At 46.6% G+C, this 13,710-nt stretch overlaps 1 protein-coding gene across 2 annotated transcripts in view; it reads left to right on the forward strand.

Annotated features, from left to right (window-relative positions):
* Positions 1-13,369, forward strand: part of Arid1a (AT-rich interaction domain 1A) — a 76,683-nt gene extending 63,314 nt beyond the window's left edge. For both annotated transcript variants that reach the window (XM_048434071.3, XM_048434070.3), the window contains exons 11-20: positions 630-839; positions 2,598-2,805; positions 4,339-4,471; positions 4,635-4,810; positions 5,267-5,417; positions 5,495-5,629; positions 5,709-5,805; positions 6,264-7,155; positions 7,440-7,570; positions 10,346-13,369. In XM_048434071.3, the coding sequence (XP_048290028.1) occupies positions 630-839; positions 2,598-2,805; positions 4,339-4,471; positions 4,635-4,810; positions 5,267-5,417; positions 5,495-5,629; positions 5,709-5,805; positions 6,264-7,155; positions 7,440-7,570; positions 10,346-12,070 (3,858 nt within the window). In that variant the 3' untranslated portion in view covers positions 12,071-13,369. The remainder of the gene's footprint in view (positions 1-629; positions 840-2,597; positions 2,806-4,338; positions 4,472-4,634; positions 4,811-5,266; positions 5,418-5,494; positions 5,630-5,708; positions 5,806-6,263; positions 7,156-7,439; positions 7,571-10,345) is intronic.
* Positions 13,370-13,710: the final 341 nt, after the last annotated feature.

The following is a 13,710-nucleotide window of genomic DNA, read 5'->3' on the forward strand; positions in this document are numbered from 1 at the left end:
GGAGGATTGGTCCACGTCCAGCATGCAGGAAGCAGAAGCAGGTGGATTTCTGAATTCAGGCCAGACTGTTCTACAGAGAGAGTTCAGGATAGCCAGACTTGGCTCAAAATAATAATAATAATAATAAAATAAATAAATAAATAAGAATGTGATTAGGGGGTGGAGAGATGGCTTAGTAGTCAGAGCACTGGCTGTTCTTCCAGAGGATAAGTTCAAAAATTCCCAGCACACACATTTCACCTCAAACTCCAGTTCCAGGGGATCGACCCAATGCCTTCTTCCGGTCTTGGTAAGCACTAGACACATGTAGTCCACAGACATGTCTATAGACAAAATAGCAATTGGCATGATGTAATTTTTAAATCCTTTCAAATAAAAAGTCACATGCCCAAATTAACCAAACCCATCTTAGTGAACTTTTGTACATCTAAAGTAGCCATAAAAGAACCAGTAACTTCTGAGATATAATCCCATCACCGAAGAGACCAAAGCAGGAGGATTCCACAGCCAGCCTGGGCTCTTAGAAGACTTGCTCTCTCAAAGGGAGAGGGGCAGAGAAGGGTTCTGCTGCCCTTCGTGTGCATAGGCTTTGGCTTTGATGAGTCTCTGATTTTGACCCACCCCTCCAGAAATCCAGCTCTTCTACTACAACCAATGAGAAGATAACCAAGTTGTATGAGCTGGGTGGTGAGCCAGAGAGGAAGATGTGGGTGGACCGCTACCTGGCCTTCACAGAGGAAAAGGCCATGGGTATGACAAACCTGCCTGCTGTGGGTAGGAAACCTCTGGACCTCTATCGCCTCTATGTGTCTGTGAAGGAGATTGGTGGATTGACTCAGGTAAGTACCAGACAGTTGGCTTCTGAAAGCACCATGCATCTCACAGGGATAGTGCTCTTAGACACTTCAAACGTGACCTTAACCATGTCTGTAAATCATATGGTAAAACAGGGACAGTGTCTTGCCAAATGTTAGAAATAATGAAAAGAAAGCTTTAGCAAGGGTCCCACTGAGTCATTTGGTCTGTAAGTTGATATGGCAGCCAGATTCCTTGACCCTTTGAATTCAAGAAACGTCTCGGAATTAGAATTTCTAAGTAGTTACGGAGGAAGAAGCAGAATGGTGAAAAATTAGGTGTCAAGTTATTTTATACTGTGACTTAAGAGACTGGGTCAGTCCTTGCTCCAAATGCCCTTGTATGCTTTGCCGTTTTGTTTGCATTTGCTGGAAGGCTCACTGATGAGGCTGTGCTGACTGATAGTAGCCTTTCAGGATTTTCTTCTATGGAGTTTTCTTTATTGTCCAGACCAGAAACTCCTGGGTGGGGGGTGGGAGAGCCTGACAGGGAGAGACTTATTCCAAACCTAAATGAGAAAAGGAAAACAGCTGTCACCAGCAGAAAAGAAAGTGACTGGAACGAAGCCAGCTAGCAGTCCATTATGATTTCCCCTCCCCCACAAAGGAAAACAAAACAAAACAGGGCACATGCAAACTGCCATAGAACTGGCGTGGGAAGCAAAGCCACTTAGGGACATTCCTACTTCTCACTCTAGTTTGCTACTTGTGCAGCTTGTGGCAAAGCAGATTTTTTTGCTTAATACCTTTACCTTACTTCTGGTGTTGGGCCCCTGAACTCACTGAACACAGGAAGAGGTGTTGAAGGAATCTCTGAGCCTGTGCCTGTCTTCTACTTTGAAAAGGATATCTTCTAGTTGCTTTTGTATTCTATACAAATATTTGTATTCTATAGACAATGAGAACTTGTCTATAAGTGAAGATGCTGAGAACGGCAAAACTGAGCTCTGAGCTTGGCTGACAGATTAGTGAAGGGGCCATCCCAGTAGATGGGGCAGGTGGCATGGGAGTTGGGGAGAAAAGCATAATTACACAGACCATTGCTGATTGTAAAGACAGCCTCGGTGCCACACTCATCATCACCGACTTAGATGTTTTTTCATGATCACCTCCCTTCAGTGTAGGGGCTCTCTCTGATTCCCAGGTCACCTGTATCACAATCCAGTGATCTTTCTTTGGACCAGTACTGCAATGTCAGTGTTCTCAGCACTAGAGGGATAAGTTTCCAATGGTGTTTAAGAATATACGATGGAACCGGGCATGGTGGTGCACACCTTTAATCCCAACAGAAGCAGCAGATCTGAGTTTGAGGCCAGCCTGGTCTATAGAGCATGATGTTCCAGGATTGGCTCCATAGCTACTGAGAAACCCTGTCTCAAAAAAAAAAAAAACAAAAAACAAAAAACTACACAATAGAAACCTGCCCAGCTAGCACAGGCTATATTAGAAGGAACGTTTAGAAATGGGCTTGGTCAGTGTGCTCTGGGGCTAAAGAAAGGAGTCAAAACTGTGGACCCAGTGCTTTTCAGTTGTCACCTCTCCCTGGAGGACGGCAATCATGTACAAGTCCTTAGCTTAACAAAGTCATCCTATCAGAAGACCAAATGCTGGATTCTGTTCCAGTATTGGTATCCACATTTACTTAGAACTTTTTAGTTTCTTGCAGCGACTAGTTTGGTCTTGTAGCTTGAGGGCTGGAAGGCCAGGTCAAGTATATTTTGACTCTTCTGGTTTGTATTAAAGGTCAACAAGAACAAAAAATGGCGAGAACTTGCAACCAACCTCAATGTGGGTACATCAAGCAGTGCGGCCAGCTCCTTGAAGAAGCAGTATATCCAGTGTCTCTATGCCTTTGAGTGCAAGATTGAGCGGGGAGAAGACCCTCCCCCAGACATTTTTGCAGCTGCTGATTCCAAGAAGTCCCAGCCCAAGATCCAGCCTCCTTCTCCTGGTAAGAGTTGGTGAGCAAGGGTTTGCCAGTCTTGAGGCTGGGAACCCTAAGAGCCTACAGGGTTCCTTAAGCATTGGTGCCTCCCTCCCTCCCTTCAGGGAACAGAACAGATGCCAGAGATGTGTGTTTTACTCATCCACGTGGCTTAGCAGGTTGGCAGACTAAAGAGCAACAGTGGCGACTCCCTTGGGAGGTGCTGTGCTGCAGTCTTAAGTTTTCACTTTCTAATTTTCCTGTTGTGCACCTGGCATCTTGCCAAATGTTTGTAAACTAGTGAGTGGGAGGGACACCCGAGGAGTGAGGGAAAACTGACAAATAGCAGTGTGGTTGGGCCATCTGGGAGCGTTGGCCTGCTGATGTCAGCGCCTTAGAATGCCGCTCATACTAGAGCCCTAAATTCTCCAGAGAGCTAAGATGGTAATGAATGGAAGGAGGAGTAGGAAGGGATATGAATGGAACTTCTTGATGATAGGGGTGCTTCTGCTTACCCTCCTTTCTCAGAGGAGGCTTGGACCTAGGCTAGCTTGGGCCTTAGAAGGTGAAGGCAAGCACATGTGCCCTGTCGTGGACCTCAGAGAGTGATGAGGTGCTGAAGTGACTCGTCTGCTGAGGGCGTCTCGGCCATGGGTGCCCAATGTTGGGAAGCTGTGACCCGTGGAAGCACTACTAACTGGGGATTCTGTGCTCATGTCTTTAAAGGAACATTGGAACCTGAGGATGACATTGTACTGAGTGCTTAATAGAAATATTTAGGCTCTAGCCGGGCAGTGGTGGCGCACGCCTTTAATCCCAGCATTCGGGAGGCAAAGGCAGGTGGATTTCTGTGTTCGAGGCCAGCCTGGTCTGCAAGAGCTAGTTCCAGGACAGGCTCCCAAGCCACAGAGAAGCTGTGTCTCAAAAAACCAAAAGAAAAGAAACATTTAGGCTCTGGCCATGTGATTCCTGTACCCTGGGTTTTACTTTTTGTTCCACCACCATCATGGTATTTATAACATCAGATGAGTTCTTTGGAGAATAAAACAAGGCAGACAGGAAATAACCTGTAACTTAATGACCTGGCATGGTGAAATATGGCCACATCCTCTGTCATTTCTACGCTATAAATGCAACCAAACATAAAATAGTAAGGTGGTATGTATTATGACTTAACTGTGCAGCTCTCGAGTGTGAACTTTTACATGCCAGTGTTGTATCAAGATGTGCTTGCCTGAATGACAAAACCCATCCCCCTACTATGACTTGGCCTTTTAGATCACCAGCTATGAAAAAAAGATGGCTCTCGGATTTATTGTCCTTAGGATAATCTCTTCCAGAGAGATCCTGGGACGTCAGACACAATGTCAATCCCAGCACTCTGGAGGCTGATTAAAAAGTTCATCCACCCTGGGCTATACAGTACGAGATCCTGTCTCAAAAGAAATCAGATAGACACATACACATGCGCACACCCCAGATTCTACAGCATTCATTTTCTTGTGAGAGTTAAATATGTTTCTGACAAGTAAACTGCTCACGCTGCATCTCTGTCCACAGCGGGATCAGGATCTATGCAGGGGCCACAAACTCCTCAGTCAACCAGCAGTTCTATGGCAGAAGGAGGAGACCTGAAGCCTCCAACTCCAGCATCTACACCACATAGTCAGATTCCCCCCTTACCAGGCATGAGGTAAGACCCATGAGCACGAATAGAGCTCAGAGTGTGCCTGGGGTGGAGCGTGTAGTCCATTGACAGTTCCTGCCTTTACCTGCCCAGCAGTGACTCCTCTGTCTCTTGGCTTAGATGAGGAATTGGTCTACTGGGGGTTTCATTCATTTTTCTTACTCTGTAGCAGGAGCAACTCAGTTGGAATCCAAGATGCCTTTCCTGATGGAAGTGACCCCACATTCCAGAAGCGGAATTCCATGACTCCAAACCCTGGGTACCAGCCCAGTATGAATACCTCTGACATGATGGGGCGCATGTCCTATGAGCCAAATAAGGATCCTTATGGCAGCATGAGGAAAGGTGACTGACTGCTAGGTGTTGTTGGCTTATGTTTGGGCAGATGGGAGCTTGAGTGGTTTGGTGGTGTTACTGAGATAGCTTCTGAGATTTTTCTATGTATCCCCTGACCGTATCCTTTCCTTCTTCCCTGCCTACCTTCCTCTCTTTCCTTTCTGGTGTGATGCTAGGATCAAGCCTAAGGAATCGCATATACTAAGCAAGCATTTTCCCACTGAGCTTCATCCTAAACCAAATACTTCTGTTTTGGGGTGTTTTGTTTTGTTTTTTAAGACCTTTCTCTGCTTTGCTTTACCTAGCCACTCTAGAGGCTTTTGTATTTCTCCATTAAGGTTGTGAGAAAAGCAATGGGAAGGGAACCATGTTTTGTAGAGAGCCTGGAACTTTGGGACAGGCCTGTATAGCTTGCCTAGCCTACCAACCTGCCAGTTTTCTCATTGCCTTACTTTCTACACGCAGCCCCAGGAAGTGATCCCTTCATGTCCTCAGGGCAGGGCCCCAACGGCGGGATGGGTGACCCCTACAGCCGTGCTGCTGGCCCTGGGCTGGGAAATGTGGCTATGGGACCACGACAGCACTATCCCTATGGAGGTCCTTACGACAGAGTGAGGTAAGCCACTGCACTTGTCCTGCCCTTGGTTCTCTGAAGCTATGGTGTACTCAGTTCCCTTCTCCAATTTTGTTTAGGACGGAACCTGGAATTGGGCCTGAAGGAAATATGGGCACTGGGGCTCCCCAGCCAAATCTCATGCCTTCCACCCCAGACTCGGGGATGTATTCTCCTAGCCGCTATCCCCCGCAGCAGCAACAGCAGCAGCAACGGTGAGTGGATCCTTGTTCCTTTACCATTGTTGGCTCATGTTTTGTCATTCTCCACCCTGACCTACTTTGTCTTCTGCAGACATGATTCCTATGGCAATCAATTCTCTACCCAAGGCACCCCTTCCAGCAGCCCCTTCCCCAGCCAGCAGACCACAATGTATCAACAGCAGCAACAGGTAAGGAGGGTAACTGGGAATGCACTAACCCACAGGTTCCCCTTAAAAGCAGTAAGCAACCAAGTCTATAAAATCTACATTGGCTACTACCTTGATATTCCTCTTGCCCAACGAGGTTGTTCTACCTAGAGAGAGTCAGATCTCAGAATCCTCCCTGTGTGTCAAGTCTCTCCTTTCTCTAAAAGGACTAGAAACAGATTTTATTTTGGTTTGAAGTTTTACTTTGTTTTCTATTTGGACGGAGAACCCTAGAAGAGAAAATAGTGGTTGCTCTCAGAAGCAACTTCAAAAGATAATTTGCAAAGGTGTTTTCTTTTGTTCTCTTGGCATCTGTGTCCTGTCTTTCAAAGAAGCAAAAAGAAAAATGAGTTAATGTCTAGTGGAAGACATCCATAGCACTTGTGATTTTTGTGACTGAATACACAATATTAATTTGCCCTCTGTTTTCTCTGTCTTAGAATTATAAAAGGCCAATGGATGGCACATATGGCCCTCCTGCCAAGCGGCATGAAGGGGAGATGTACAGTGTGCCATATAGCACTGGGCAGGGGCAACCTCAACAGCAACAGTTGCCTGCAGCTCAGTCCCAGTCTGCCAGCCAGCAACAAGCTGCCCAGCCTTCCCCTCAACAAGATGTGTACAACCAGTACAGCAATGCCTATCCTGCTACTGCCACCGCTGCTACTGAGCGCCGACCAGCAGGCGGCCCCCAGAACCAATTTCCATTCCAGTTTGGCCGAGACCGAGTCTCTGCACCTCCTGGTTCCAATGCCCAGCAGAACATGCCACCACAAATGATGGGCGGCCCTATACAGGCATCAGCTGAGGTTGCTCAGCAAGGCACCATGTGGCAGGGGCGTAATGACATGACCTACAATTATGCCAACAGACAGAGCACAGGCTCTGCCCCCCAGGGTCCTGCGTATCATGGTGTGAACCGAACAGATGAAATGCTTCACACAGATCAGAGGGCCAACCATGAAGGCCCATGGCCTTCCCATGGCACACGCCAACCTCCATATGGTCCTTCAGCCCCTGTACCCCCCATGACAAGACCCCCTCCATCTAACTACCAGCCCCCACCGAGCATGCAGAATCACATTCCTCAGGTATCCAGCCCCGCTCCCCTTGCCCGGCCAATGGAGAACCGCACCTCTCCTAGCAAATCTCCATTCCTGCACTCTGGGATGAAAATGCAAAAGGCAGGTCCGCCAGTACCTGCGTCACACATAGCACCCACCCCTGTGCAGCCCCCTATGATTCGGCGGGACATTACCTTCCCACCTGGCTCTGTGGAAGCTACCCAACCTGTGCTGAAGCAGAGAAGGCGGCTCACAATGAAAGACATTGGTAAGGAGCACTCCCTGATCTGGTGGCTGAACCTACTACCCTTTCTATCTTCCACATGGTTCCCTCCATCCTGATACTCTGGATATGGTTAAATCAGTTAGAGTATTTCCTGAAATAAAGGAGAAGAATTTCAAGGGTGGAAGAAATAAGCTGATTTCAGGTTTTTCTTTAGGACTCTGCCACATAGTGGTGTCCTAGTCAGAATAGCCCGACTATGGGACAGGCTTGGGATGCCTCTAGCCAGCCAGAGCTTGGTGGATAGACAACACAGAGGTTTATTTCAGGAACCCCGGAGGCATGGCGGGTAATGATGTCCCTCAAGTCTGGGCTCCTGGCAGAGAGCACGTGGGCGTTAGACACGATTAACATCCTACTCTATGATGACAACAGCATTATGACCTTCAACCTCAGTCAGGTGAGTACAGGTTCTGGGCAGGGTGGGGAGGCCTCGGACATTCTTGTGGTAGGAAATACTAAGTGACTACAAGAACAAAGCCAGCCTCAGCTAACACGCTTGTCACTTTGCTGGAACTCTTTGTATATACTTTGCTTCCCTTGACACTGAACATGGGAACAGTATTAATTTACATGAAATGTTAGTGTAAGATTAAGTTTGAAAGGAATTATATTTGGGAGCAAGGTTGTTGTTGGGGTTTTATGGTTGCTCCAGCTCTTGTTGAGGTTTGTTTTGTTTTGAGACAGGTTAACCTTTGGTTCTTCTGTCTCAGCTTGCCTAGCTGCGATGCTCAACTGGAAGGTTTTTGTTTTTATTTTTTGAGACAGGGTTTCTCTGTGTAGCTCTGATTTCCTGGAAGTTGTTCTGTAGGCCTTGAACTCAAGAGATCTGCCTGCCTCTGCCTCCTCTTAAAAGGTACTACTTTGAGCTGGGAGCAGCTTTTTGTTTCTGGTAAGAATCGAGCAAAATAGTCTGGTGCTTGTGGTGCACACACCAGCAGTGGGGAGACAGGGGCAGGCAGATCTCTGTGAGTTTGAGGGCAGCCTGGTCTGCAGAGTGAGTTCCACCAGGACAGCCAAGGATACATAGAGAAACCCTGTCTCAAAAAAACAAAAAGAGAAAGAAAATCCAGCAAGATGGAACTTAACAGTGGAGACCGAGTTCAGTTCCCATGTTAAGACAGAACTGACTCCACCAGACCTCCCCTGACCTCCATGTCGCATGTAGTCATAATCCTCTCCACCTGGAATCCTCCCTCCCTCCCTTCCTTCCATTTATTGATTTTATCTTCTTTTCAAGACAAGGTTTTAAGAGTACACCACAACCACCCAGCTCTAAAGGATTTTATTTATAGCTTAATTAAAAAGAAATTTAAGATTGGAGACTGTAATTCAGATGGTCAAGTGCTTCCTTAGCATGTACATGGTCCAGAGATGAACTCCGATTGCCACGTAAATCAGCTGTGGTGGCACAGAAATAATACTGGCACTTGGGAGGTGTGCACGTAGGAGATCAGAGGTTCAAAGTCATTTTTGTTTACCTAGTTTGAGGCCAACCTGGGATACATGAGACTCTGTATATTAAAAAAATTAATTAATAATAATAAAAATAATAATAATGACAGAAAAAAGTATGATAGACTACTAGTGATATTTCCAATCCACCAGGAACAAAATTGTGGTATCTGTGTCAGTGTGACCATAGCAGGTTTTTCCCCCCTATTTATACTCTTTAAGTAAATGAAGGCATTGCTAGTCTTAGTTTTCTTGCATGAGGTTGAAGAGGGGGTGTGTGTGTGTTTGTTTGCATGTGTCTATCACCTATATATCTGGGATGTCTGGGTGTATGTGTCTGCCTGTCTTGTCTGCATGTGTCTGTGTCTGACTTGCGCGCGAGTGTGTGTGTCTGTCTGTCTGTGTTCTGTATCTCTTGTCTGCATGCGTCCGTGTACCACCTATATATCTAGTGCTTATTTAGGCCGCAGTAGGTGTTGAATTTCCTAGAACAAAAATTATGGGGTTTGTGCTTGGTTTGGTTTGGTTTTTTGTTTTGTTTTTGTGTTTTTCTGATACAAGGTTTCTTGTTTGAAGCCTGTCCTGGAACTCGCTCAGGCTGACCTTAAATTCACGAGATCCCCCTGCTTCTCCCTTCCTGAGTGCTGGGATTAAAGTCATATGCCACCATTGCCCAGCTAGATTTACAGTTTTTTGTTGGGTTGTTGTTGTTGTTGTTGTTGTTGTTGTTTTGCTTGTTTGTTTAGTTGGTTTTGTTTTCGAGACAGGGTTTCTCTGTATAGATTTGGAGCCTGTCCTGGCACTAGCTCTTGTAGACCAGGCTGGCCTCGAACTCACAGAGATTTGCCTACCTCTGCTTCCCAAGTGTTGGGATTAACAACCACGTAGGTGCTGCAAATCTAACCCAGGTTCTCTGGTAACACAGCCAGTGTTCTTAGCTGCTGAGCTATCTCTCCAGCACTCTATACTGTATGTGTCCCTACATAGCCCAGATTACCCTTGTACTGGGCTTACATTTGTGATGCACTGAAGCTGACCAAAGCATGATTATTTTCATTGAATAATATTGCTGTACACAGGTAAGTAAAGAAATAAATTTTCATTATTTTCAGTATCTTAGAACAACTTTATAAAGTTTAGTGGGTTTTTCATCATTTTATACAGCTAACTTCTGGGAAGGCAGTATTCAAACCAAGGGTTTTTTTAATTCCAAAAATCGGGTGGATGAAAGGAATTCAACCAAAAGTAAATCTTACTGAAAATTAGTGGAGACTAAATGAACATCTGTTGACAGTGTGTTCCTTTTCTAGCTTGTGTTGAGAAGGGCTTATCCCAACAGGCTTCAACTTGGGCTCCATATGGCCATGGGGTATAGAGACCACCCTAGATGGGCAGTGGCAGTGACCAAGGACCTGGTAAAAAAGCGAACATTCATTCAGAAAGAAGAGTTTTCAGGGTGTTGGGTGGTACTAATATGTGGCTAACAATTCCAGCCTGCTAGGGCAGGCTTATGCGACCATTGTTTGGGCAGAAGGGAGGCTTGTGTGGGTGAGAGAAGTGAAGCCCTACAGTCTGCTGGGGCAGAGGTCTTTATAAAGGGGACAGCTTTGCCTCCTAAGTGAGAAATGGTTAGCTTGAAATAAAGAAAATTGGATAGAACTTCGGGACTCTCGGGTCAAGGATCCTTCCTTTGGTTTATTTCCTTTTCTCTGTCTTTCAGCTCCCAGGGTTGCTAGAGCTCCTTGTGGAATATTTCCGTCGATGCCTGATTGAGATCTTTGGCATTTTAAAGGAGTATGAGGTGGGGGACCCAGGACAGAGAACACTATTAGACCCTGGGAGATTCAGCAAGGTGTCTAGTCCAGCCCCCACAGAGGAAGAAGAGGAAGAAGAACTCCTAGATCCTAAACTGGAGGAGGAGGAAGAAGTGGTTGAAAATGATGAGGAGATGGCCTTCTTAGGCAAGGATAAGCCAGCTTCAGAGAATAGTGAGGAGAAGCTAGTCAGTAAGTTTGACAAGCTTCCGGTAAAGATTGTGCAGAAGAACGACCCATTTGTGGTGGACTGCTCAGATAAGCTTGGGCGTGTGCAGGAGTTTGACAGTGGCCTGCTGCACTGGCGGATTGGTGGTGGGGATACCACTGAGCATATCCAGACCCACTTTGAGAGCAAGGTAGAGCTGCTGCCTTCCCGGCCTTATGTGCCCTGCCCAACGCCCCCTCGGAAACACCTCACAACAGTAGAGGGTACACAAGGGACAGCAGAGCAGGAGAGCCCCCCGCCTGATGCCCTTCCAGAAAAAAGGATCACAGCCACTATGGATGACATGTTGTCCACCCGGTCTAGTACATTGACTGATGAGGGAACAAAGAATGCAGAGGCCACCAAGGAGAGCAGCAAGTTTCCATTTGGCATTAGCCCAGCACAGAGCCACCGGAACATCAAGATTTTAGAGGATGAGCCCCACAGTAAGGATGAGACCCCACTGTGTACCCTTCTGGACTGGCAGGATTCCCTTGCTAAGCGCTGTGTCTGTGTCTCCAATACCATCCGGAGCCTGTCATTTGTGCCAGGCAACGACTTTGAGATGTCCAAACACCCAGGGCTGCTGCTTATCCTAGGCAAGCTGATCCTACTGCACCATAAGCATCCAGAGCGGAAACAGGCACCACTAACTTACGAGAAGGAGGAGGAGCAGGACCAAGGGGTGAGCTGTGACAAGGTGGAGTGGTGGTGGGACTGCTTGGAGATGCTCCGGGAAAACACGCTGGTCACTCTGGCCAATATCTCGGGGCAGCTGGACCTATCCCCGTACCCTGAAAGTATCTGCCTGCCTGTGCTGGACGGACTACTACATTGGGCAGTTTGCCCTTCAGCTGAAGCCCAGGACCCTTTCTCCACCCTAGGCCCCAATGCCGTCCTTTCTCCCCAGAGATTGGTCTTAGAAACCCTCAGCAAGCTCAGCATCCAGGACAACAATGTGGACCTGATCCTGGCCACGCCCCCATTTAGCCGCCTGGAGAAGTTGTATAGTACCATGGTGCGCTTCCTCAGTGACCGAAAGAACCCAGTGTGCCGGGAGATGGCCGTGGTACTGCTGGCCAATCTGGCACAGGGGGACAGCCTGGCAGCCCGGGCCATTGCAGTGCAGAAGGGCAGCATCGGCAACCTCCTAGGCTTCCTAGAGGACAGCCTTGCTGCCACACAGTTCCAGCAGAGCCAGGCCAGCCTCCTCCATATGCAGAACCCACCCTTTGAACCAACTAGTGTGGACATGATGCGGCGGGCTGCCCGTGCATTGCTTGCCCTGGCCAAGGTGGATGAGAACCACTCAGAGTTCACTCTGTATGAGTCACGGCTGTTGGACATCTCGGTATCACCATTGATGAACTCGTTGGTTTCACAAGTCATTTGTGATGTACTGTTTTTGATTGGCCAGTCATGACAGCCGTGGGACACCTCCCCTCCCTGTGTGTGTGTGAGTGTGTGGAGAACTTAGAAACTGACTGTTGCCCTTTATTTATGCAAAACCACCTCAGAATCCAGTTTACCCTGTGCTGTCCAGCTTCTCCCTTGGAAAAGTCTCTCCCCACCCCCACTCCCTAACACCTTTCTGTTGCTCATCCTCACCTGCTTCCCTCAGGACCCCACCCTATTTGAAAAGACAAAGCTCTGCCTACATAGAAGACTTTTTTTATTTTAACCAAAGTTACTGTTGTTTACAGTGAGTTTGGGGAAAAAATGGCTTTCCCGGTTCTTGCATCAACGGGATGCCACATTTCATAACTGTTTTTAATGGCTAAAAAAAAAAAGGAAAAAAAATACAAAAAAACCCTGAAGGACAAAAGGTGACTGCTGAACTGTGTGGTTTATTGCTGTCCATTCACAATCTCGCAGGAGCCGAGACGTTCGCAGTTGTGAGCAGACCCTGTTCACTGGAGAGGCCTGTGCAGTAGAGTGTAGACCCTTTCATGTACTGTACTGTACACCTGATACTGTAAACATACTGTAATAATAATGTCTCACATGGGAATGAGAGAAGACGCTGGGTCAGCAGCAAGCTGTAGTTTTTAAAAAATGTTTTTAGTTAAATGTTGAGGAGAAAAAAAAAGGCTTTTCCCCCAAAGTATCATGTGTGAACCTACAACACCCTGACCTCTTTCTCTCCTCCTTGATTGTATGAATAACCCTGAGATCACCTCTTAGAACTGGTTTTAACCTTTAGCTGCAGCGGCTGCGCTGCCACGTGTGTATATATATGATGTTGTACATTGCACATACCCTTGAATCGCCACAGTTTGGTCCCCTTCCCAGCCACCCCTTTATAGTATGACGAGTTAACAAGTTGGTGACCTGCACAAAGCGAGACACAGCTATTTAATCTCTTGCCAGACATCGCCCCTCTTGGTGTGATGCTGTACAGGTCTCTGTAAAAAGTCCTTGCTGTCTCGGCAGCCAATCAACTTATAGTTTATTTTTTCTGGGTTTTTGTTTTGTTTTGTTTCCTTTCTAATCGAGGTGTGAAAAAGTTCTAGGTTCAGTTGAAGTTCCTGATGAAGAAACACATTGAGATTTTTTCAGTGATAAAATCTGCATATTTGTATTTCAACAATGTAGCTAAAAACTTGATGTAAATTCCTCCTTTTTTTCCTTTTTTGGCTTAATGAATATCATTTATTCAGTATGAAATCTTTATACTATATGTTCCACGTGTTAAGAATAAATGTACATTAAATCTTGGTAAGACTTTGTGAGGCTTTTTTATTTTCAAATTATTTAAGAGCTTTACCTATGGCTGAAAAGATGACTTAGCAGTTAAGACCCATGTTTGACAACCTTCAGCCTTCTCTCCAACTCTATGGGATCTGACACCTGACTTGAGCCATAGACAGCTAGACTCACATCCACAGATCCACACACAGACTCACATTCACAGACTCACACAGACACCTAGACTCAGATCCACCGACTCACACACAGACACCTAGACTCAGATCCACAGACCCACATGCGGACTCACACATAGTTGAAAACTAAATCTTTAACCAGGGCCGGAGAGATAACTCAGTGACTAAGAGAATTTAC

The sequence above is a fragment of the Myodes glareolus genome, chromosome 3, assembly GCF_982192425.1.
Source record: "Myodes glareolus chromosome 3, mMyoGla1.1, whole genome shotgun sequence".
Taxonomy (NCBI): Eukaryota; Metazoa; Chordata; class Mammalia; order Rodentia; family Cricetidae; genus Myodes; species Myodes glareolus.